This window comes from Aythya fuligula, chromosome 14 (genome assembly GCF_009819795.1).
Source record: "Aythya fuligula isolate bAytFul2 chromosome 14, bAytFul2.pri, whole genome shotgun sequence".
Taxonomy (NCBI): Eukaryota; Metazoa; Chordata; class Aves; order Anseriformes; family Anatidae; genus Aythya; species Aythya fuligula.
Window position 1 is genome coordinate 5,254,817 of NC_045572.1, and position 25,469 is coordinate 5,280,285.

General features: G+C 39.3%; 1 protein-coding gene across 5 annotated transcripts; it reads left to right on the forward strand.

Annotated features, from left to right (window-relative positions):
• The first annotated feature begins 689 nt into the window (after nucleotides 1-689).
• On the forward strand, nucleotides 690-25,469 carry SPDL1 (spindle apparatus coiled-coil protein 1). 5 transcript variants are annotated; one of them, XM_032196692.1, is made up of 13 exons: nucleotides 914-932; nucleotides 1,379-1,455; nucleotides 1,744-1,791; nucleotides 2,816-2,991; nucleotides 5,650-5,826; nucleotides 6,398-6,592; nucleotides 6,868-7,017; nucleotides 8,541-8,639; nucleotides 9,490-9,600; nucleotides 12,341-12,481; nucleotides 14,476-14,582; nucleotides 15,948-16,135; nucleotides 16,688-21,731. In XM_032196692.1, the coding sequence occupies exons 4-13, from the start codon at nucleotides 2,833-2,835 to the stop codon at nucleotides 17,236-17,238; spliced, it is 1,878 nt and encodes a 625-aa protein (XP_032052583.1). In that variant the 5' UTR covers nucleotides 914-932; nucleotides 1,379-1,455; nucleotides 1,744-1,791; nucleotides 2,816-2,832; the 3' UTR covers nucleotides 17,239-21,731. The 5 variants fall into 5 exon arrangements, with proteins under 5 accessions (XP_032052584.1, XP_032052585.1, XP_032052583.1 ...); XM_032196693.1 differs by lacking the exons at nucleotides 914-932; nucleotides 1,379-1,455 and adding an exon at nucleotides 690-743; XM_032196694.1 differs by lacking the exon at nucleotides 1,379-1,455 and having other exon boundaries at nucleotides 885-932.

Here is a 25,469-nt window from a genome sequence, read left to right on the forward strand (position 1 = left end):
TCTATTTCTGTCCTCGTTGTTGCAAATAGGATTGTTACCCGTGCATCCACTTAAAGCCCATTGCTTGAATGTAACTTTGCATTAAAAAGGTTTTATTTCTGTCATGGTAGAATTTGTATTAGTATGTTTCTGTGCAGTGACTTTTGGTGTGGATGTTATGTCAGGTGCAAGAATAAGCCTACTATAGTCACAGATTGAAGGTGCAAACACAGATGAGTAAGTTAACCTTTTCCTGTAGAGGTTAAATTTAAAAATACTCAGGCTTCCTTTTAAGGTGGGGAAGAACAGCAGAGAGAAGTGTGCTTCCCTGTCAGTGTGCGGGTCCCAAGAAACACTCAGGGCTGGACATCAACAAGTGGTTACTTGTCGATGAGGTTTGCTCAGGGTGGATGTTATTCACATCTGTGCATTTTGGAGTACCTAACACCAGGAGATCCCTCCCTGGTGGAGAAAAGCAAGCTGAGCAGGTACTAAACAACATCGGGAGGCAGCCAAACGGTGGGAAGAAGTTCTGGAATCAGTGTTACCAGCACTGCACGACCCTTGGAGAGGCTTTAGGGAACCTCCCCAGGGCTGAGGGCAAGGCTGCTCTACGCCCCCTCAGCACCGCCCGCCCGCCTCACGTAACGGTCGCGGCGGGCGCGCGCCCCGCCCACCTCAGCGGGCAGGCGGTGGCGGCTCTCGCGAGAGTTGGGGCGGCGGCGCGGAGGCGAGTTTGAACCCGGGAGCGGCGCGGGGCGGAGGTAATGGGAGGAGGGGGGGGGGCGGCGGTGGCAGCAACAGGAGGAGGCCGCCGGCAGCCGCCGCCCCTCACGGCACGGCGAGGGGCGGGGGGCGGCCCCTCTGGGCTCGGGGGGTTCCCTCCTGCACGGGGGGCGCCGCAGCCTGGGCGCGGCTGAAGTTTTCTGCGTGGAGCGGCGGTTGGGCGGCGGGTAGGCGAGGGCTGGAGCCTGCCGCGCGCAGCCTGACAGCGGGTGTGGGAGGGTGCCTGGCCCCGAGTAAGTAACTGGCGAAACTGTTCCGCTGTAGGATGAAAGGAGACGGGTTGTTTCATTGTCATTCCCTCTTATCTGCCCACCTCGTTAGCTGTTTGTTCCCCTTAAAGCCCTGTTCTCAGGATCAGCCCCCGTAGGATTGGCCATGGGCGGCTGTGCCCCGTGTAGCAGCGTCGCCCTAAGACCGAAGCTGCCCGCTCTCAGTGCGCTGATCCCAAGCGGACAATGGAGAGCAGCGCTTCTTTGTGATCCTAAAGGCACGTTTCAGCTTCTCCCTAACAAGCAGTGTGTCAATAGGGAAATTATTTCTTTTCTTTTTCTTTTTTTTCTTCTATGTTTCTATCATAAAATTGAAAGCCTAAAATTCTCTTGGTTTTATCCAGTGAACGATTTGTTTAGAGCTAAAAGATCTTGTCTGTGGAACTGGAGCAGAGCACGCAGAAGAGCCTGGAGAAGCAGGGTGAGACCCCAGCCAACCCTCAGCACCCCTGCAGTGCTGGTGCAGCCCCCTCCCTGCTCCCCAGGCCCCCCACACTGCAGCCCTCCTTGGCAGCGCTGCCTGGTCTGGCGGTTCCTCAACTATCTGACAGCTGCCTCCAGAGACTTGAATAAGACTTGCATTTTTGTGGGGTTTTAGTTGGTAATCTGAATTTTCATGAGACAGCGTGGAGGCTGTACAGAAAAGGATTGCCATGAAGGACAGCAGCTTGTACTCTTCTGGACTAGACAACTGTTGCTTTCTTTGTAGGTGAGGTGAGAAAATAAGATCAAGCAAGATTTAAATGGAATTCTGAAGGTGAGTTAAAAATACTATTCAAATTTAATTTAGTAAGTTAGGAGCAATTAAATTACTGTATCTTAAATATTAGTGTGTTTTTGAAGTGAGGAGGAAGTAATCCCCTTTGATGTAAAGTCATACCAGGAGTTGTAGCTTAGTTTTGTTTATGTTACTATGTCTTGCTATTAAATGTTTAAATATTAAATTCTCATAGTGTAGGTGTACTTGTAGTACTAATAATGTTACTGATTATTCTTAGAGATTATAGGCATACCAACTGTGTGTCTTCCACTGGTTTATTTTAGTTTAAAGTTGCAAAACTAGTGTTTCAAGCACTTCACTAGGTAGATGTGGGGAAAAAACCTTTGTTACATAAAACTTAAAAAAAAAAAAAAAAAAAAAAAAAAAAATGAAATTAAGGCATTGCACTTAAAATCATGACTCTTAGCAATACTCTTTTCTGAATCAAAGAGTCAAATTTACTTATGATTAAAACAAGTATCTTGGTAATGTTCAGAAGGGTATGTTCAGATGTGGTAGTAAGAAGTGGCAACAATTAATTTGTATATACAAAACCAAGATATTGAATGAGGAATGACTTGAATATTGAAGTAATATAAATTAGGAACATTGGCTTTGGATGACTTTGCATGAATTAAGTGTAATTTGTGTGCGCAAGTAATGTTATATATAGTTTGTGTGGTTTTGTTTTAATAACACAGAAAACATCCGTCACATGCATAATGGTGTTTTTAGAAGGTTGTTTCCTGGCCTTCAGTTACGCATCTCAAGATAGCTCTATGTAGTTGTTCCACTGCATGCTATCTATGCATGCTATATAGTCAGGAATCAGCTGACTGAATTTGTAGAGAAGCAACTATTCACAGGGTGGCATCTTAAGAGAGCTCTCTTTTCTGTCTTGTATTGATGAAAGATATACTCCTCTGTTTTGTTTAAGCAAGGAAATTCAGTAACTTCTTTAAGATTAATTACTGTAACTTACTGCAATACTTTCTTTAATAATTTGTTTTCAATCTTGAAGTAACAAAAGGAGGAAGAATGGAGACAGAGACCGTGTTAAGTCTTAGACAACAACTCAAGGAAGCAGAGAATGAGCGAAGGAAGGCAGCGCAATATGGCTTACATTTACTGGAGTCTCAAAGTGAAATTCAAAATCAGTTGGATCAAACACGTCGTGAATTGACGGAGAAAACTGAGGTGATGTTTTAAACTTGAAAAAAAAACAAGATATTTCTTCTGTTTTCTGAAAGTCACAAGTTTTAAAGGCATTTAGGTTTAAATGCCTAAATGTCCAGATTAATTTTAATGAACTTTTTTACTTTAAGTATTTGTTGAGAGGGTTTTTTGTCACTTCTGTAAGATGTTGAGCACGCTCTTGTTTTCTAACTGGGTCAGGGTTTCATATTTTATTCTGCATCAAATGCTCAGTACCGCATAGGATTAATTGTCTCTATTGTGGAATGAATAATAGTTGCTTAAGTCAATTTGCTTTAGAATATATGTATTGAATATGTTTAACAATTTGTTATGCTCTGCCTGTAAAGTTGGTATCACTTAAACTGTAAAAAAAAAACATGTTACCAGCGAGACTACAAAATGGGTTTCTTGGGCTGTATACTCTTTACAATTTTTAAATGCTAAGGCACTCTGAAATCATTAGTACATTTCTTTACAGTTTAGAAAAGAAAGTAGTGTAGTGTTACAGTATAGAGATATTATTTAGTCTTCCAGTCATCTTCTTGATAGTTGCACAAGAAAATTCCAGCCTAGGACATCCCTTCCACTTTTCCTAAACAATTTAATTTTGACTTTGTTTTTTCTCAGTCAGCCCATCCTTCAGATTTTCTGTTTCTCTTAATCTGGTCTTTTCCTGGCAGTACATTGCTATCCATTCCGTTGTGATAAAGCTAAAATGTGTTTCCTTGTGGCCAGCTGGAGTGTTGGCAGCACCCTGCTGTTGTGAATGAACACTAATAACTTATTTGATTGGTGTGCCGCTAGTAGGCTTAGTGCAAGAGGGGCAGTTGGAAAGCACAAGTAATGAAGAAGGCAGAGCAGGATCATCCTTCTCTGCAGGCAGCCTGTGGTGTGAACCTGCACACACAAGTTACGTTCCACTGCTGTAGACTGGAGCAAAGTTATGAGTTAAACTTCTGTGAACCAGTCCAACTTAGAGTTCAAGAGCTGGGGGAAAGAATTGTGTGCTTTCATCGAGTAGAATAACATCCTTTGTGAAAACTGCAGTTATTCAACAGCTTCTTAAGAACTTGATTTCCATACTTCTCGTTGGAATCTGACTTCCAAAGTAGTTATTGTGGACACATTAATTCCAATAGTAGTTGCCAAAATCTTTCAAAACACAGAAGTCTCTGTGCGCTTTTGTGAAAGTCCGCGTAGATATTTGATGGTAGACTTGCTTTACGTGGGTATGGCCGACAGTGCATTGCCAGGTCTTCATCATTGTTAAAGTCCATTCTGTATGTTTAACTTAAGCCTGTCCCTGATAAGCTGATGTCTAGGCAGCAGAGGTAGATTTCCTACTCGACAGATCTTAATTTTGTTGTTTCTTTTGCGTTCTGGTTTGTCTTCTAAGATTGATTTTAAAGAAAAATACTCCTACAACTTCAGAGTAACTACATTTTGGCATTTTTTTGCATTAGTTTCCTTGTTTATTTTCTTCCTTTTCCTTAATTGCTGGCTGAATGGAAAAGTAAAATTATGCTCCTCTCTATTGGTAGTGTATGTGTATGATCTGGCATACAGAGAAACAGATTAAAAAGCCCTTCATAAGTCTGGAAAGGCTGACAGGTTTTATAACAGAACACTAGGCAAGTTTGTCTTTACCAGGCATAGAACCCAACTGTTCTGTGGTAGGGGAACACTCAATACACTGTTACTAACTCTTAATACGATTGAGTTCCGTCTGTGGTAGAAATGACACATACACTCTCACTGTTAAACTTGCAAAAAAAAAAAAAAAAAAAAAAAAAGAGGTGCCAATGCTTTATTTTGAATGGGAAATGCCATTTCCATGGAGGACAGAATACTACACAACCCACAACCAACTCACTCATAAAAATTGAGAGCAACGATGTAGGTTTTTTTTGTTCTTGGGTGTGACAATTCCCTACTTGGAACATCAACAAAAGGTTGTCCTGGTTTCAGTTAGCACAGAATTAATTTTCTTCCTAGTAGCTGGTGGAATGCTGTGTTTTGGCTTAGGATGAGAAGAGTGCTGATAACACCCCGATGTTTTAATTGTTGCAGAGCAGTGCTTATACCAAGCCAAGGACATCTCAGCCTTTTGCCCTGTCCTGCCAATAGGCAGGCTGGGGGTGCAGTAAGAGCTGGGAGGGGACAGACCCAGGACAGGTGACCCAAACTAGCCAAAGGGGTATTCCATACCATCTGACGTCATGCTAAACAATATATAGGGGTGGCTAGCCGGGGGGAGGGGGCCGGACTGCTCGGGGTTAGGCTGGGCATCGGTCAGCGGGTGGTGAGCAATTGCATTGTGCATCACTTGTTTGTACATATTATTATTACTTTCCTATTATCACCATTGTATCATTATTATTATTATTGTTATTATTATTTTGTTATTATTATTTTCTTGTCTTATTAAACTGTCTTTATCTCAACTCACGGGCTTCACTTTCCATTTCTCTCCCCTGTCCCAGAGAGGGAGGGGGGAGGGTGAGCGAACGGCTGCGTGGTGTTTAGCTGCCGGCCGGGTTAAACCACGACAAAGGTTGAGTGAGCTACAGGCTTTAAGCAGTTGGTGCCTTGGTGCAGAGCCTTTATTCAGTGCAATGACCATTATGTCTAGATTTATCACGATGTTATTTCTTGCAGAAATTTGAACAAGATAAATACTCTCTTCAAAGAGAAATTGAACTTAAGAATAGAATGCTGGAAAGCTTGAGTTTTGAATGTGATGCCCTTAAGCAACAGCAAAATATGCAACTGGAGAAACAGAAAGAACAACTTGCCAGAGTTCATGGACAAGAAATCAGTGACCTTAAAAACAAGGTTTGCACCTAATATACAGCTAAAATGTTACTAATAGCGTTTAAAAATGTTTTGAACTTTTAACTGTGTAGTTGTAACCAAAACAAATCTAATGAATAGTTGTAATATGTAGCCTTATCTTTCTTTGCCATATTCAGCAGTTTGATTTGGAACTGGGCTCACTTTTTTTCCAACTACTGTCACGGAAGTATTAAAACTATCATGATGGCTTTTATTAAAACAAGAACTAGAGTAAAAAGGTCAAGACAATAAGGCCGGATTTGTTGATTAAAAGAATCCAAGTAAATATTCTACAGCTTGCCAACAAGAAATGAATTATTGAGATCATAAAAGATGTCACAGGCCTAAATTATTGTTGTTAAAAAGGGAACGAGCTTGTTTAGTTGATGTTTAACAAAAATCTGCATAGCTACATTGTAAATTGCATACAATTCCAAAGCTTATTTTTAAAAGGTTACAATTTATTTTATATTTCTGAGACACTTCTTTGATTTGAACATGAGGCTGAAATATTGTGCTTCTAATAATTTACTTTAAAGTGGTACTACTTAATTGTCAAATGTCTTTTAAGTTGGAGAACCTGAAAGCAGAACTAGATGAAACCCGACTCTCAGAAAAACAATTGAGACACAAAGTGGATCATCAGAAAGAAATAATTGCTGCTAAATCAGAAGAGCTACACATGATGTCTGAACGTGTACATGAAACCATGTCTTCAGAAATGCTCAATCTTCAGATGGAGCTCACTGAACTAGAAAGTGTGAAGGTGTGTGGTTAGCACTTGAGTATTGTGTTTTTTTTTTGCTCGCTGCAGTTTTAGGTGCTTTGTGTGTTTTGCTAGTTTGGCTTAGTAGGAAAAAATAATCACAGGAAAAAATATAGCAATAGCCTTAACAACTAGATTTTAATTCAACCTCTTCAAGATTATATTTTGTCTTAAAAAGTCATTTGTCAGTAACAAGCGTGTTTGTCTCATTTGGGTCTGCTTTTCTTGAATTTGCTTCATAAGCTTTTTATTTCATACTTGACTTCTGTATTTAGGCCAATGTTGAAGAAAAGCTGAATGAACTGCAGTACAGTAAAGAACAATTGGAACTCATAAACAGCAACTTACGTAATCAGCTGGAGCGTCTACAGGGAGAGAAAGAAGAGAGGGAAAAAGAAGTTGTTTCTTACTGTAACGCTTTAGAGGTATTCTCTTAATTTTATGCAACAGTGCTAGCTAATCCCTGAATTCCACAAGTGGTTGTTGCTAGATTTTCAATGAAGTAAGGAGAAGAGCTTTAAGGGGAGTTTGTTTTCAGGAGGGAGGAAGAGAATGCAGAAGAAATAAAGGCTAAATCATATTTAGTAGATCATAGAATCATAGAATATCCTGAGTTGGAAGGGACCCTTAAGGATCATCAAGTCCAACTCTTGACACCGCACAGGTCTACCCAAAAGTTCAGACCATGTGGCTAAGTGCACAGTCCAATCTCTTCTTAAATTCAGACAGGCTCGGTGCAGTGACCACTTCCCTGGGGAGCCTGTTCCAGTGTGCAACCACCCTCTCTGTGAAGAACCCCCTCCTGATGTCAAGCCTAAATTTCCCCTGCCTCAGCTTAACCCCGTTCCCGCAGGTCCTGTCACTGGTGTTAATGGAGAAAAGGTCTCCTGCCTCTCGACACCCCCTTACGAGGAAGTTGTAGACTGTGATGAGGTCTCCCCTCAGCCTCCTCTTCTCCAGGCTGAACAGGCCCAGTGACCTCAGCCGTTCTTCGTACGTCTTCCCCTCCAGGCCTTTCACCATCTTCGTAGCCCTCCTCTGGACACTCTCCAACAGTTTCATGTCCTTTTTACACTGTGGTGCCCAGAACTGCACACAGTACTCGAGGTGAGGCCGCACCAGCGCAGAGTAGAGCGGGACAATCACCTCCCTTGACCTACTAGCGATGCCGTGCTTGATGCACCTCAGGACACGGTTGGCCCTCCTGGCTGCCAGGGCACACTGCTGGCTCATATTCAACTTGCTGTCTACCACGACCCCCAGATCCCTCTCTTCTAGGCTGCTCTCCGGCGTCTCATCGCCCAGTCTGTACGTGCAGCCAGGGTTTCCCTGTCCCAGGTGCAGGACCCGGCACTTGCTCTTATTGAACTTCATGCGGTTGGTGATCGCCCAGCTCTCCAACCTATCCAGATCCCTGTGCAAGGCCTTTCCACCCTCATTCGAGTCCACAACTCCAGATCTGTGTTAGCTGTTGACAGTTTGTCTCTGTATTGGCATTTCCTTGTGGAAGGCTGCACATGGAGATCCTTTGCATTGCAATATCCTGTTTTGTAGCAGGAACTTGTAACAGGTCACCTTACATGATTCCCATTTTTATTTCAAGGTCCTTTTGAATGCCTTGCAGAGTGCTGTTGGGGAGTGGAGTGCCTGTGACTACCACCATAGCAAGGATGATAGCATCAGTGTTGTCAATCCAACTGATAAATGTCCAAATTTTTCTTTAAAGGGTTTAGTTATGATATTATCTGTAAGAGCAAGTGGGATACTGGGCCTCCTAGTAAAATGATTTTCATTGTCTTTCTGGCTAGTACTGTATGTACAGTTAAATACTACTGTACAAGGTAATTTGTGCAAAATGTATGAGGAACAAAAAAGATAAAAGTGTTTGATTAAATGAATATGCAATACGTCACATTTTTAAACTAGCTTTCTCTTTGCTTAAATCTAGAAAGCTCGTGAAGCTAATCAAGAGCTTCAGGTTCAGCTGGATCATGCAGTGCAGCAATCTTTGGACCCTACAAGTAAAGGCAATTCTCTCTTTGCTGAGGTACAACTATGCAACAGATGTCTGAGAATATGCAGAGAAGAGATCTTTTACCATAAGAAATCAGACTTATGTTATATTGAAAACATAAAAGTACCTGATCTATCTGGCACAAATCTCTATTCCTCAAATTCTTCTATTCCTTCAGTGTTGAACTGTCAAGGGACACCTCAGGAAAACAATTTGCATGCACAATCTAAAGCTGGGAAGATAATGACCTTAATGAAATGACTTAAAGTTGCCTGGTTATCAAGATGAAAGATGAAACTGAGGGTTCATAATAACAGTTCTGTCTGAAACTTTGCTCTAAGGAGTCTTGTTCAGCTGGTGACCTTTCTTTAATGCAGAAGATAATGAATGAAATTTTGAAAGATAATGTTAAATGCTACTTTTAAAGAGCATGTTGAAAAATGGTTGGATATTTGAACATTCAGGAGGGTTTTTGAATAAGAGTTTAGGTGGTATTAAATGCTGGCCTATATGCTGGCATTTTGTTTTCTGACCACCCTCACTGAATGGCTTCATTTGATACGCAGTTCATATCTATTTTAAACTATTTGTTCTGATACAGATAGTAAGAATCAATACTGGTACAGAATAGTTTTGTCTAACTGTTAGTTATTCCAATATCAAAAGAACAAAAGAAATCTCTTGTACTTGATTGACTAGAGTTCAGCTGCTTACAGGACTGTCTACTCAGTATTTATCTTGGAAGTTTAGACAGTAGCACGCTGTTGTTGGAAAAGCAGTGTTTTCAGAACCAACAGCAATTGCTAGTTAACTTTTTTTAACACTCAGAATCCAAGTGACAAGTGTTATTTTCATAGTAATAATTGTTAAAAATGTTCTATAGGTGGAGGACCGTAGGGCAGAAATGGAACGACAGCTGATCAGTGTGAAAATAAAATATCAGTCACTACAAAAACAGCATGCATTCACTAGAGAACAGTTGCAAAGAATGAAGGTATGACCGTTATTGTAATACTCCAGGGTTTCCTTGGGGTCTGATAAAGTAATGCTGTAAAACACAGGCTAGGGGATCTGATTCTCTTTGAACTGTGGTACATTAGTGCTGTTGTGTGGGTGGGGAGGAATGGGAGAGAAGACAAGTGGTATGTCATTGTGCTACTTAGCTTCAGTAGTATATCAACACTTTTTCTAATGCTACTGTTTAATTCTAGAATGCTAAGTTAAGCTGAAGGCACTGTCTGCTTATGCTGATAGTAGTTCTTAAATGGGTAAAACAGCTTCTGCCAGTCTAACTATTTTTTTTTGGCAGTTGCTTTTTCTTTTTCTAATTCTCATACTACATAAATAACTTGTGTTTTAACAGAGGTTCTCAGGAGTTAATGCCTTTGTAAGCAACAGAGAAAGCTTTCACTCTGTCATTTTATCACAGTTTTTCTTCCTCTGAGTTGCTTTTTTGTTGTTTCTTTTTTTGTTCCTATTTTTCTTCCTTCTCCCTATATTTAATGCAAGAATAGAAGTTATAAACGAACTGTAGTTAACACCTCTACTGGAGTATGTCCCTGCCCCTAGCAGGGGCGGTGGAATTAGGTTGTTGTTAAGGTCCCTTCCAACCAAAAGCATTCTATGATCATAACTTTCATCATAACTATTTCATCTAGACTTCCTTAGGTTGGCAACTTGTAGGTTAGTAAAATACTGTTGAGAACCATAGTTGGCCGAAGCTGCTCTATAAGACAATGTCAAGGGCCTGCTGCAAGATTGTCAACTGTTTTCATGTTGGCCTTATGGTTGCCTTATATGAGAAGGGATCATTCCAGTTGGATCATGCAGTTTGTCTGAGACGAGTACTGAAACTTAAGTGGTGATAAAGAGTAGCACTGAATATATAGAGCTGTGACTTAGCTTTTGTGGAGAAGCAAGTTGAAAATAACTAAAACACCACGAAGGACAATGGAAGAAGCACTATATAGCCAAGGAATGTTCATTGGAATTTCTCATTGAGAGCTGAAGATGAGAGTAAAATGGTTGAATAGAATCAGTTTCTTAGATTCCTTTTATCTCCTTGTATTGAGTGCAAGTCAGTGATTATATTGGCCGAATGGTTACATTTAAAGTTGTCATTCAGGACTAAGGCAAGTAGGTATCCCTTTTTTTAAAGTTAGTATTTGGAATTCCAGTTTGTGCTACTTTATCCTAATAAAATATCTGCTAGTACCAATGTTAGGGAGATGTCATTTGTTATGACCACTGTTTTGTTCAAGTTGGTATCTTAGGTCTCTGGTGGGATCTCTTCTGTTTTGCCTTGCATTGTGTAGCTGTGCTAAAACTGTGTGTATAGTACTGACTAGCCATCAGTTCACCTGACTCCAGTAGTGTAGTTCACATTGTTGCAACATCAGTTGTCAGCGTATTTGAATTGGGGTATTGACTGAGGACTTCTGAGCATCTGACTTCTGGACACAGTGTAAAGAATACTCCTCTAAAGGTTTTGCCATGGCTGGAGTATTTACCGCAGCTTGTAGTAGCCCTTCCAGTTTCTTCTTTTTTGTTGCTGTTGTTTTTATGTACTTGCACTGCACTTTGCAACTTTGACAGTTAGCAAGTAGGCTCTTAAGTGAGGGAGAAAGGCTATATGTCTACACCAGTGGGGAGTGCAAGTATAGTTTTAGTCAGCCATTGGCAGGTAAAATTTTATTTCCCCCTACATCCATTGGAAGTGAGGAGGAGGAGGAGATGACTGAATCTGTTTTAGATCTGATTTGGGTACAGAATCATCAATCTCTTCTATTTGATATACAAGATGAAATAGGGCAAATGTTCTTCGCTAGCTTGCTCTGTTAATCTGTAGTCTTAGCTTGTTTCAGTTGATCCTTTCTCTGCCACTTCTCCAAGTGTCTTATGGTGTTACTTCATCCATGCTGACTTAACTGTGAAACTTTCACCAGACATTTTTAACACTCCATTACGTGTTTACATAACTGCATTTCATATTCTTTCTTTAGTTGTTGGAATATCTGTTGTGTCCCTTGTAAATGGATGGGTTAAAAACCTTGTAGCATGATGTTATGCTAAATGTGAGAAAAATCTGCTCTAAATGCTAGATCTTGATTTATTTCTACTTTTATAATGAAAAAGGATTTTCCTGTGCTTGGAAGGGTGCCTTCTATGGAAGATGTAAAAGAAGCTGAAATTCTTGGATAAGTGTTACTGAGCATAAACTAAAGTGCTATATACCTCTGAATCAGAACTGCAAAAGAAAGTGTTTTTGTTTGGTTGGTTTTTAAACTTGTTGGGGAACTAGGTTTGGTTTTTTTTTGTTTGTTTTTTTTTGAACTGAGAAGTTCTTCATAGATGCATTTTAGCTCTGAATGAGCCTGCAATGTAGCTGAGTTCTAGTTAACTTGGTGTTTAAGCTTCAAATGCGAAATGTTTTGTGCACCTCCTTGACAGCATGGTTATAGGCTCTTTAGTCAATGAGGAGAGATGACACCTTAGGACCATGTTGTGTTCAGGAAGGTTTTGGCCGTTCTGGAGAGTTTTAGTATTAACAATTATAAGTTGACACTATGTTTAGTTGTCAGTATTGAGTTTAAACACCCAGTGGTTTTCTATATTTACAAATAGAAGCAAGAGGTTTGGGTATCCTGAGCTTTCTGAGTAAGAGGAAGACATGTTCTGTTGCTTAACTCAGTGCTTGTTATAAAAGTTTTTTCCTTTTTTTTTTTTTTTCCTAGCTGCAAATGGCTACACTGCTACAGATGAAAGGCTCTCAGGCAGAATTTGAGCAGCTGGAACGCTTACAGTCAATGTTGGAGCAAAAGAATGGTGAAATAGAAGATCTTCTTATGAAAGTGAGACAATTAGAAAAATTTAAGGTATGTCATCTCTAAGCGGAAAACTCAGAAGGTAACGCATGAGGAGAAGGAACGATTAAAACTAAGGTCTATGCTTAGGTTTAAAAGGGATCCAAAGGCTTCTCATTCCTTGATATGACTGAAGTTCTTTTTTAGAACTGAAGAACACACAGTTCTGAAGTTCACATAAGCAAGAAACCCATTTTCTGTTCCCCTCCTTCCCCATTCCTGTTTAATGTCTTCATATTTTAGATAGTTACCTGTAGTGTTTAATTACTTGGTCAAAGTTCACTGAGCAATACGTTTTTTGTGGTTTTTTTTTTTTTTTTTTTTTTTTTTTTTTTTTTTGGAAGATGTATGCATGTCCTGGTTTCAGTTAGAACAGAATTTTCTTCCTAGTAGCTGGTGGAATGCTGTGTTTTGGCTTGGGATGAGAAGAGTGCTGATAACACCCCAATGTTTTAATTGTTGCAGAGCTGTGCTTATACCAAGCCAAGGACATGTCAGCCTTTCACTCTGTCCTGCCAGCGGGCAGGCTGGGGGTGCAGTAAGAGCTGGGAGGGGACAGACCCAGGACAGGTGACCCAAACTAGCCAAAGGGGTATTCCATAGCATCTGACGTCATGCTAAACAATATATAGGGGTGGCTAGCCGGGGGGAGGGGGCCGGACTGCTCGGGGTTAGGCTGGGCATCGGTCTGTGGGTGGTGAGCAATTGCATTGTGCATCACTTGTTTGTACATATTATTAGTAGTAGTACTATTATCACCATTGTTGTTATTATTGTTGTTGTTGTTATTATTGTTGTTGTTGTTATTATTGTTGTTGTTGTTATTATTGTTGTTGTTGTTTTTCCTGTCTTATTAAACTGTCTTTATCTCAACTCACGGGCTTCACTTTCCATTTCTCTCCCCCGTCCCAGAGAGGGAGGGGGAGGGTGAGCCAACAGCTGCGTGGTGTTTAGCTGCCAGCCGGGTTAAACCACGACAATGCATCAGTTTTTAGTCTCTCCAAGAGTTCTGATATATATGATATTTGCTGATATTATGATACCTTGACTCAGTAGCTGAAGTGCTCTTTTTTTTTTTTTTTATATCTGAATTGCTAAATGATTCTAGCAAAGCAACTTTTTCAGTATTTTTATGCAACTTGACAGCATCTTCTCTATTTTGGAAAGGGAGAAATACAGGACAACACATGTATGCACTATTCCAATGTTATTGATGTTTGTGTGTATTCAAAGTCTAAAACTGTAGCCTTGCTTACTTAATTAGCACTTTCTTATCATAGCTTTGGAATGCGAACTGAGGTTTATTAGCTTATGCTGTGGGATTAAGTTTTCCAGGATAGTGTCCTCTATTCTGCATTTAACCGAAGCAGCATAAAGCTAGGCTTAACCCATTTTAATAAGCAGTCAAGACAGCTTGGTTACTTTACCAGTTTTGTCACATGTAAGCTTGAGAGAGACTTTTTTTTTCCTTGTCTCTATGCACCAAATCTGTAGTGTCAGCAGGTGAAATAATAGATTCAAATAGCCATCAAAATTTCCTGTATTCAGTGACTGACAGGAGGTTCTGAGACCTGTCTGACAGTTTTTTAAATCTGAGTAGTATTTTTTTTTTTTTTTTTTTTTTTTTCCAAACCAAAAATTGTGACCAGAATGTCACATGAGACTCAAGTATTTTATGAAACACTTGGTACATCTGTGGCATCTTCAATGTGAACCGATTTTCTTATCTTAAATTTAATTGATTTTCAGATTTTTGGCAATTAAATTTGGGCTATTGACCAACGTGGCTTCTATTCTCTACCTTTGCAGGTCCATCTGTTGAATAACAGAGGACTGGCCACTTGCATGTTTGTAGCAAGTCAGGAAGTGCTCAGAGCAGCTCAGTTCTCTAGTATGTTTAAGCGTACCGTGAAGCTTCTGTATAGAAGCACAGTGAAAGCTTCATCTGAGCTTATGTGCTTGTGAAAGTTCAGTAGTTAACAGCTTGACACTTCTTCTTCCGACAGACTTTATATGAGAATGTGGAAGAATGCAGAGCTAGTACTAGCTCGAAAGGAGAGTCCGAAGATGGTTACTATGCAGATTTGCTGCAAATGAAACTTGACAACTCGAAGTAAGTACCTAATGGTCCTAGGCCTAGAAGTTGGTTGCAGTGTGAATGTCTTCTAGCTATCTATTTCCCTTCTCCATGTTTTCTGTTCTCTGTGATGTTCACTGCATATGTAAATATGCTCATTGCTTAATGCTGTGGAACCATCCTGTGTTTGTTACAAGAGCTCCAAGATGCTCTCTTTTCCATTATACTTATTGTTGTAACAAATGGCAGCAGAACCAGTTTGTATTAGTGCTGCTTCCTTTTAGAAACATTGTTAATACTCTATTACTTAGGTGATAACTCAAATATGTATGTATTCACATTTCTTAAAAGTACAAGTCTTTTAAGCTGTGTGGCAACTGTATGAAGCTTCTTCAATTCTATAGGCTGTATTTCTCTGTAAAAAGAGCCAGATAATACATAAAATGCCTTATGGCTCTACTTAGTTGAGCTGTGCTCTTTAGTTAGTGAATTCCATATCTATTCATTAGAAATTCTATCACGTCTGGATTCAGGACTGTTGTGAAGCCTTCAAATGGAAGTCTTGTGCTTCCTGGAGGAGACGATGGTCTGCTGTGGAAATTTTAGAGAATCACAGAATATTAGGGATTGGAAGGGACCTTGAAATACCATCTAGTCCAATCCCCCTGCTGGCACAGGAACATATCCAGATGGGTTTTGAAAGTCTCCAGAGGAGGAGACTCCATGACCCCCCTGGGCAACCTGTTGCAGTGTTCTGTCACCCTCACTGTAAAAAAGTTTTGTCTCATATTTAAGTGGAACCTCCTATGTTCCAGCTTACGCCCATTGGCCCTTGTCTTATCATCTGGACATAGAGAAGTTTATTACCTGATTGTTGCTGTTATGAGAAACTAGCATGATCTAAGTACTATAGGGTAACTGAAGAAAGATGGTTCTGCACTTGTGATGTGGAAATTAGTGACATATGAAACAGAGGCAAGGACATGCACTATCTTAACATAATTTTTTGTGTTGGTTACTTAGAGTAATACCTTTTCTTTATGTAAAGATTGTATTATCAATTACAGAAGTAGTTATGTAAACATACATGGACTTAAAAACAACAACAAAAAATAAACCCTAGTGAATTTGTAAGTCAGGGAGAGCTTCTTGAACCAGTTACATAATCATGTCTGCATTCTTGTAATACAGCTTTTTAATGCAGTTTTTAACACACACTGTGTCTCTGGTAACTCACTGTTCTTTGTTAATTTCAAGTAGGAAACTCTCCTTCTGCTGGAAGGTGGCTTTCTCTTCCTACTATTTTATAAATGTGAATTTTATGTGGAGTAGTTGAATGTTTAGTTAACTTTGTACATACTGCCTTAAAAAGAAACTGACTGTTGTTTTCTTCCAAAACAGTAAGGAAACTGAAACCTTGAAAAATGAACTGTCCTTGCAGAGGATGAAAGCTTTGTATGAAAGCCAAAGGGTTCTGGAAGTTGAAAGGAAGCTTTTCACAAATGAGAGGCATTTGCAAGCTTGTCAGAGTGAGAATATGAATTTGCGAGTTATGCTGGATGAGTTAAAAATGAAATATGAACCTGAAGGTAAAAATACTGCTTTTCCATATGCAAAAAGAAAATACATGGATTTCTCAAACAGCCTGTTCAGTGCTGTTCAACTTAAGCTACTGCCTTCGTTCAAGATACAAATTAATGTTTAAATGGTGGTCTTTTGATAATAACCTGGTCCAAAACCTGTTGAACTGAAACAGTAACAAAAAAAAAAAACCCTACCTTGCTGAAGGATCTTACTTCAGTATGTATAGTAACGTTAATTTTAGGAGACTGAACAATACAAATATAGTGTTCTGAGGCAAATTTGTTTTGGTACTTGTCCAGACCCAAATGATTTGTTAGGAACAACAAAAAAAAAAAAGTAGAATGTATAGAGGGAAGTACATCTGGTCCATAGTTACCAATAATTAGTTATGTGAATGGGTGCTCTTTAAGCAATCTAAGTAACCTATTAAGAATTATTCTGAGGTCTTTAGTCACGTAAAATGCTCTTTACTAGTTTTGATGGCTATTAAGAACGGTGGAAAAGCTAATCCCAGCTTTTTACTTGTGTATAAAAAGTATATTGCTTTCTTTCCTTAGAGTTACTTAAAGTCACTAAAATTAAAAAGAAGAGGGAGAAGATTCCAGTGGACACTACCTGTGAATATCTGGACAGCAAAAATACTTCAGTAAAAGAAGCTGCTCTCACTCATTTGCCAAGTAAGGAGGAAGATAAAGTCACTTGCAAGAACTTGGAGCAAAGTGACTCTTCTCCCAAAAAACAAGTTCTTGAAGCACCACCAATAAACATAGCTCTTCAAATGATGCACAAAGTAATTGAACCTGACAGAGAAAGAAAGAGAGTTAAAACTGAAGATGAGAGTCATGACAACTACACTTCACATAGCAGCAGTGGAAATAATTCTTTGACTTCGACTGCCCCCAGGTCAGTGTCAACTTCTGTGTATGGTCAAGGCAATCAGCACAGACCTGCATCTCTTTTCTTTCGCTGCATGAACTATGCTATCCACTTCTTTATCTGTTTCCTCAGTGTTGCATGCAGAGTAATTCCTCAGCTCCGGCTGCCTGCGTTCAACCTCTTAAAGCCTTTTAGAAAGACTAAAATCATGGCTCATGGAAAAGACTCTTGAAACTCTAACAACCTTTGAAATAACTTTCCCATTACTTGAAAAAGTTTAAGGTGTGCAGATACTGTGACAGCTCACTCAGTTTGCTCTTCCTTCAGAAACAGGACTGTTTCTTGGTCCTTCAAAGCTGCTATATAGTTGGATTGCATCTTAAGGTAACAGTCAGTAGGTATCATGCTTCAGTCTCTGAAATTTGAGGACAGCTGGAATGAGGAATGATGTGGCTAAAAGCCTAAGAATTACTGAATATTTTAGTAATTATTAGTCCCACTTGGGTTAGCATCACTTGCAGTATACAAAATCATGTTTAATCATGCCACGAATTCATATTGGCAGGCCACTGACTTCACTAACCTGGTAACTTGAAATATAGCTGTTAAAATTAAGATCAATCTTTTCCTGAGGAAAAGAACTGAGAATTTTAGTTACTTTTTGTTAGATAGTAATTTGGCACAGTAATTATAACTTTTTTTTCACCCTGGTAAAAGGAATGTTGTTTTCCACCCACCAACCCCAAGGTGGTGCTTTTGTCTGCTGTTCATATTCATTATTACAATAAACGTAGTATTTTGGGGATAGCTTAAATGATACAAGCTTATATATCAATGATATTTGCTAGTAAAAATACCACTTCTTCCTAGCTTCCCATCACCCACCCCCCTTCCCTCTGAGCTTTCTTCAATATTTAAGGTGTGATTCTGTGCATATGTCTGATAGTTTCAATCACATGATCAAATAACTTTCAAAGAGAAAACAACAGAACATTTGTCAGAAATACAATGAAGTTGAGGGAATTTTTTTTTCCATTTTGTGAAACCTCCCACATGGAAGCCATTCTCTTTGGCTTTTCATGTAGTGATATAAGGCTGGAGAGAAAAGAATGGCTTGGGGATCTGAAGTGACTTGAAGCTTAAACCTTCCCTGTCTAGAAAGTTTTATTTCGTCTGTCCCCCCACAATCAAGCTTCCATATTTTTCCCCATGTCCAGTACACACACCGCTTTAATTTGTTGTTGCCTGCAGGGCTACTTGCTATGTTCTCCATAGCAGTAGCTTTGTATTCAACAGATTTTATGAACCATCCAATGAGGAAAGGGTGCGCTAAAATAACACAAACTTGAATTTAGTTGAGTATACAGAACTTTTTGTATGTAACTTGTTACAGGATGAAGTGCAGATTCTTGATGATATCAACAAGGAACTGTTCACTGACACTGTTAAAATTAGCAGTGTAACCTGAGCTGGGATTTAAATGCTTTGGTTGAGGGGAAATGCTGTATCTTGATATCCAACATCCCAGAGGGCATATGTGTTTCAAACCAAGTCTCAGCCTGTTCTGGAATAAAAACGAAGAAAGCTTAAAGATACTCTAAGTTAATATGGCAATACTATACCTAATGCATAGGAAAGAATATGATAATTAGAACAGTATTTCAAGTCCTGTCAGTAACAAATACTTTTCAGACTGTTTTTATTGCATCTAGAATGGCAGAAGCTTCAAGGCTGGAGGAGGCCCAGCTATGTGGAAGTCTGTTCAGTAGATCCAAAGCTGCATTCAGATGTAATTGGATTGGTATTTTGACTATCAGATCAATTGTTCACGGTTGCATTAGATACAATTAACAGTTTTAAAGTAAGCAGACAGTGCAAGCTTCTGAAATGGTCTGGTAGAAAGAGCTGTTTAAATAGCTATGTCAGTGTATGCAGGGACTGTTCCTGAGGAGGAAGGAGCAGGGAAGTCAAGCTTGGGTGGTGAAAGTTGAGAGGAGTGATGTTGTTGTTTAATGATGGTGTTCTGTGCACATAAAGGAATAGCTATCATGTAACCTGGGTGTGAATATTTATCTTCATTTCCTCTTATTTATTTGGAAAAGAAGGTAAAATGTCTGCAAAGAGAAAGCTATTAGAAACAGTTTATGTGAATTGAAGAGGTAATCCTCTTGCGAGCTGAAGGGGTTGAGGAGGGAAAAATATGTTTTGGGATTGATGTGTTGAAAGTAGAGGGAAAAGAAGTGAAAGAAAACAGTCGTAGTTCAGGTGGGTGTTCGGTGTTGTAACTTTGTACCCATTGCCCTTGGTACACAAGAAAAATAAAATATAAATCATTAGCAGGGGAAGGAGGGACACCCCCACAAAACCACACACAGACACACAAATAACAGCACCATATCCACTTTTAAGGTGTTCAAAATGGTGTGAAGAACCAGTAAAGGGTAAATCCAGACCGAAGGTTCTATTTGTATTTGAAGTTACATTAATGGTCTATTAAATCCCCAATGAATGATCTTGTTAAGGTAACACTGAGGATTCCCTTAACCCTAATCTGTTATGACTTATTATGAAGTAGGAAGTTTTGGTAAAATCTGAGCTTTTGAGAAACTGGCTTTTTAAACAAAGCACAGACTGTTCTGTGATGGACATGGGTAAAAACCCTACACAGAAATACTGCTAAATGCAGAGGCACAAAAATTGTGGCCAAGTTGAGCACAAATGTGGACCTGAAAATGGAGAGTTTGGGGGAAGAAGAAAATATTTGGCATTGGTGTGGTAGGTAATTGCCAGTATTGCCAGTATTTCCTCTATCTTGTGTGGAGGAAAATGGGATGCTTGAGCCAAGAAGGCTAATGTGGTCATTGGAGGGTGTTTTTTGTCACTGGAGTGGTATTTGTGCAATGATCTGTCTAGTTAAGTTGTTAGAGTTGCATGAAATGTGGCACTAGAAAGAGCCATAAAAAGTGTGAGTGGGTTGCAAACCTCATTTCTAGCACATGGTATTAATAAGTGTTGTTATTCTAGCTTTGGAGTGATTGGGAAGTAGTCAGAGATGATCTGTATGTACTTAATGGTGGCAGATTTCTTTGCTTGTGGAAGTCTTGCTTGCTAATGTAATACTTAGCAAGATAAAAATAGATAACTGAACTATTAGTATAAGTACACATTGCAGATGTGTTGACTTAGAAAAGTTTTAAGGTAGCAAATGAAACATAGGAATTGTGATTGCTGAAAATGTGGTAGTTGAGACTAAAGGCTTAGATATTTTTGTGATTATTTTCAATTGTTACTGCTATTATAATTGAGAGGTTATAGGTAGTGATATCTTCTTGGGCCAACTGTCTGTAAAAAGATAGAGATCTGTACAAAAATGCTTTTCTTCACTTCTGAAACTCAAATAGCAAGTTTCAGCCCTTGCTACTCAGTTTAGTTTGCCTTTATTAAAGGTTGTTTGTTTCAGTTTGAACTAAGGAAGGACTCGTGTGCCTAAAAGCTTACCTGTTCTTATAAGTTATTTAGATGGGTAGAGTATGGCAAACTTAACCTCATCTGGACTTGGGTTAAACAAGAATCTTTTAACAGAATGCCTGTGGCCATTTGGCTGAGCAAGAGATTCAGATAACTAATACTCCCTTCAAGGTTTTAAGCGTGACACCCATCCTCAGAAGGTAAAGTGGCATCTGATGAGACCAGTCAAGCTTCCTTAAGTGGGCAGAAGAACTATGTCATGCTTATGGAGTGTACAGAGATAAAACATGGTGGAATCATGTCATAGTTGAAAAAGGATTTATTTCAGAGTAAGTGTTTAATGGTCTTCTCTCTGCGTTATTTCCCTGTGCTGACACTGGATGGGATTCCCAGATGGTGTGGGGTTTGTTCTAGGAGCTGGCTTGGTATGAGGGTTGCTGGGATAGCCTGGGCTGGCTGCGAGATGCCCCCCAAGCCATTCCTTCAGTCCCCCTTCCCAACAGGATGGAGAGAGAATAAGATGAAAAAGGTCATGGTGGAGATACACGGAGATCGAGTTTATTTTTGCCCAGTAATTTGCCCCGTAGGCAACTTGAAGATTAATGCCAATTAAATAATAGAGTAATAGTGAAAAATGAAGACAAAACAAAGATGTAAAAAATCACAATCATAAAAATAAAAAAATAACACAGTGAACAACTCCCGCCACTGCTTCCCAGGCTCAACTTTACTCCTTAATCCCAATTTTTACCTTGTCCCTTCTGAGCAGCACCAGGTAGATGAGGAGTGGCAGCTTGTAGTTGGTTCATGGCATGCTCTGCTGCTCCTTCCTCATGCTTTTGCTCTGCTCCAGCTTCGTTCCCTTCCATGGGGTATGGCCTGGAGATCTGCTCCGATTTGGTTCTCCATGGGCTGCAGGAGAACAACCTGCTTCACTGGGGTCATCTTGCTGGAGTGCAGGGCAGTCTCTGCTTGGGTGCCAGGAAAATCTGCCCATCCTTCTTTACTGACCTGGGTGTCTACAGGGTTGTTGCTCATGTGTTTTTTCCTCACTGTTGCTGTGCAGTTTTTTTCTTTAATCCTTTCTTAAATATGTTATCACAGGGGTGGTCCCCAGTGTTGCCATGAGCTGAGCCTGGGCCAGCAGCAGGTCTCTAGAGATGGCTCTGGCTGGCACAGGGGCAGACCCTGGTGCTTCTTGGAGGCCACTACTGCACTCACTTCCCCCACCAGCACCTTTCTACATAAACCTAATGCATGGCTTATCTGTCTTTATAAAACTGCTGGTGGCTAGCTTGCTTTTTTTTTTTTTTTTTAATAAATTAAAAAAATCGATTAGTTAGTTTTGCTTTGTGGCTGTGCAGCGTTGTACTGGCAACAACAGCAAGGTACAGTTAGGAGTCAAGGAACAGGAAGTTAGTAGCTTCTTAGGAAAACTGTACAGTCAAGAGAAGAGTCCATAAAATTACTGTTACCTCTTGCTGGTCAACTATAGATTCATTTTGAAATTAACAATACTTCTTCAGAGAGAACTGTCTGTCACATAGCAGTTCTCAAACTTTTACACTAAAATACTTTAAGCAGACCTTGACTTTAAACTTAGAATAGTCAATAGATACTTACTCAATTACTTTGCCTTTGACTTTTATGAATTCAGAGTTGCTAAACTCACAGCTAGGTTTCTGTGGTGCAAAATGGGTTGTCTTAGAATATTGTTTAAGCTTTCTTATGGGAGGAGGTGAGTGTTGCTGAATTCAGCACTCAAGCACATGAATTGGACTATATGATTAAACAGAAAAGGTAGTTTAAAGTGTGACACTTCTGGGGCTGAATCTCAAAATCAAACATGCACATAAGCAGTCGTCAAGGCAGTATGGGTAAGAAGTGCAGGTGAGCATAAACTAATGTCACTTTTTAATAATACTGCTCATCAAAGTGCAGTGGACTGTACTAACACGTACATCCTTTTTAGAGTTAAATTGATGTGAACATTTATGCGAACATTTGAAATTACAATTGTATTTATAGGGTGGCTGCAGAGGTAGTAAATGCGGAGTTGAAACATGTTTGAGGTTCCCACTAACAGCAGTGAAATTATTTCTGTAATAGTCATGGCTGAGTATATTAAAAAGGTAGGAGAGCTTTTCCAGGATGCTCGAGATACATAGTGGTATTGTCTCCAACTTTGATTTGTGATTGAAAAACTACCCTTTCCAACTTCGTCCATCCAGGTAGTCATTGCTTGAGACACTTGAATGGCTTTGTGTTGTATTGGCGTTGTGGTGAACCCAGGAGTGGAACTGGTCAAGCCACTTTGTTTAGGTCTTCCAAAACTTAAGGCCTTGGTCTCTGGGTTAGAACTCCAGTTGTTCAGCAGATGGCAAGATGGTTCAGCTGGTGCATGGAGGCTATAGTTATTCTTTGCTGTAGACAGCAAAGAGCAGGTGAGCATTTTGTTACAAAATAATTTTGGAATTTAACTAAAAATGGATTTTGTCCCTTCTCTTGTTGCATGTAGTACCCTGAAGTATTTCCAGGCCAACTATAATACACTGAAGTGAAAGAGGTCTGGTGGGTGGAGCCCTGATGTGGGTTGCTGGTATTTATTTGTTTGGATGGTTAGCGGGAGCCTTACCTGTTCATTATCACCTTAAAGCTTTTTTGTCACTTCTCAGTGTGTATTTACTGTAAGCCAAAATTTTTGTAAGTGGAAGTAAATTATGGTTATCTATTGCTGACCCAGATAGAAAAAAATGTAACCAACTTAAGGAGTTTACCACTATGAAATATCTCACTTTATTCTCATAAGTCAATATCAGTCTTCTGATATTGTTAACATAGTCTCAGGAACTTGGGTTACTTTCTGTTGACTTGTATACACATTTTGCTGTACTTTTGAAGCATAAAATTAAGTTGTTTTAATAGCTCTTAACTTTGAGATAGTGTGATGTTTCTTATAAAAATGTGATTTCGAGAGTTACTTTGCTACATCTACAGTATAGTATTAGGTGATTCCCTTCAAGGAGAGCGTTCTGTATAAATCAAATCGTGCTGCTTTGGAACATATTTCAAGTTAATTCTGTTTTTGTTTGGTCTTTTTGGTTTGTTTGAAATTTTTCTTGGTTCTGTTTGTTTTTTTTTTGTTGTTGTTGTTGTTTTTTTTGTTTTTTAAAATAGGGACTTGCTGGAAATTTTGGCCGCTAGACTCTTTGGATGGGCAGGGGGGTTGGACAGGTATTGTTTAAGGTGGAAGAGAGGGACCGCAGAAACAGATGCTTAGGCACGAGCAGTCCTTTCTTACCGATGCTAGGGAAACACAGGGTGAACTGCAGATTAAACACTAACCAGAAAATGATTACTAAGAATTCTCTTCTTCCCTGAATTAGGGGTTCTTGTTGTAATTGTGTAATTACTTGCAAGTTGCAGCACATCTAAAATGGAGTGCACCTGGTGGCAAGCAGATTATGGACAAAAAATGGTTACCCATCAGAATGACAGGTGTGGACTTGTTACCAAATGAATGCTGGAATGCAAACAGCCCTACAAAGGGGAGATGCACAGCAAACTATACTTGCTATTTAGTGTTTTGAGGCAGTGCTTATAGAAAACAATGTGCAGAATACTTAAAATGGTTAAGTGCTTTATTTGATATATGTGTGTGTAAAGATCAAGTTAGGAGGATTGGGGGAACATCTAAGTTGAGGCTCCCAAAATACTCCTATTCCAGTTGCTTTCATGTTTTTTGTCTTTAGGCATTTCTCTATTACAAATAAATCTCTAATGACTTTAGCAGTCCTTTTTGTTTGGAAAATTATTACTGAAAGCAGCTGTAGATTGTTGTGGACTGCTCACTAGTGGCTCTTCAGACTGCTACAAATTATTCAAGTTATTAGAGAACTGTTTTAGTGGAGATGTGTTGATAAGTCAGTGTAAAACTTGTGTTGGTATGTCAAGCAATGTGTAATTTGCAACTTCATTTTCCATAACTTGTTTTGCTGTTGAAACAATTATGTATAATAGTTAATTATTTGTAGGAGATCTGGAGATGCTACTATTAATTAGTTTTAATGACATTTGTATGCTTATTAAGTGATTCTTAATTAAAGCATCCAACTGTGCTGAGAGGTCTAATAATTGTTTTTTAACTTAACACTTTAACAGCTTTGCAGTAGCTAACACTGTATTCCTGTTTACATTCATATCAGAATTAAAACTTGTCACTGGACAAATTACGTAATTTCAAGCCTGAAGATCAAGTTCTTCCCATTTCTTGTTTTCAGATCTTCAGGAACTAAGATAAAGCAGTAATAATGCAAAAATGTGGTTGGAAACTAGTATCTTGTTTTATCTAGTCATCTTTTGTATTGTTAATGCAAAAGCTCAACTTGATCACACCCGTATAATGTTGCTGAGACTTCACTTGGAGCTTTATAGTGATGTGATCTTTGCATACATGGCACAATCAATGTGGTTTTTTTAAAGGCTGATCCCGACCAGTTACCAATTTCAGTAAGCTTTTTTGCTAGACTGCAGTAGATAAGAGGCAAAAAAAGACAATACGTGAAGTGATGAAATGTAAGGAGGAATGATACAAAGACAATTTTCACCTTAATTTATTCTTAATACTTCTTGCTCTCTTTGCACATGGATGCTCTTAAGCCAGTTGGCTTGCTCAGTATTGCTTAACTTTTATATTAGCTCTGTTTTGTAATAACTAAATATGTATTTAGAATGGTTGCTTTGCCTGTAGGTTAACAACTGAATCCAGACTTGAAACTACGGAAAATGAAGATAAGAAGGAAAATATAATCACGACTGAGAAGAAAACAAAAAAGAAAAAATATACTACATTGTATGTGTCTTCTAAACCAACTCCTGAAACACAATGTGCTCAGCAGTAAAACTAATTTCCTGAAAGGAAGCTGGATAGTTTGGAGTCCTGCTTCAGCAGGAAATGCTGAGTAAACTTATGTTGCATGTAAATACACAGGTTGC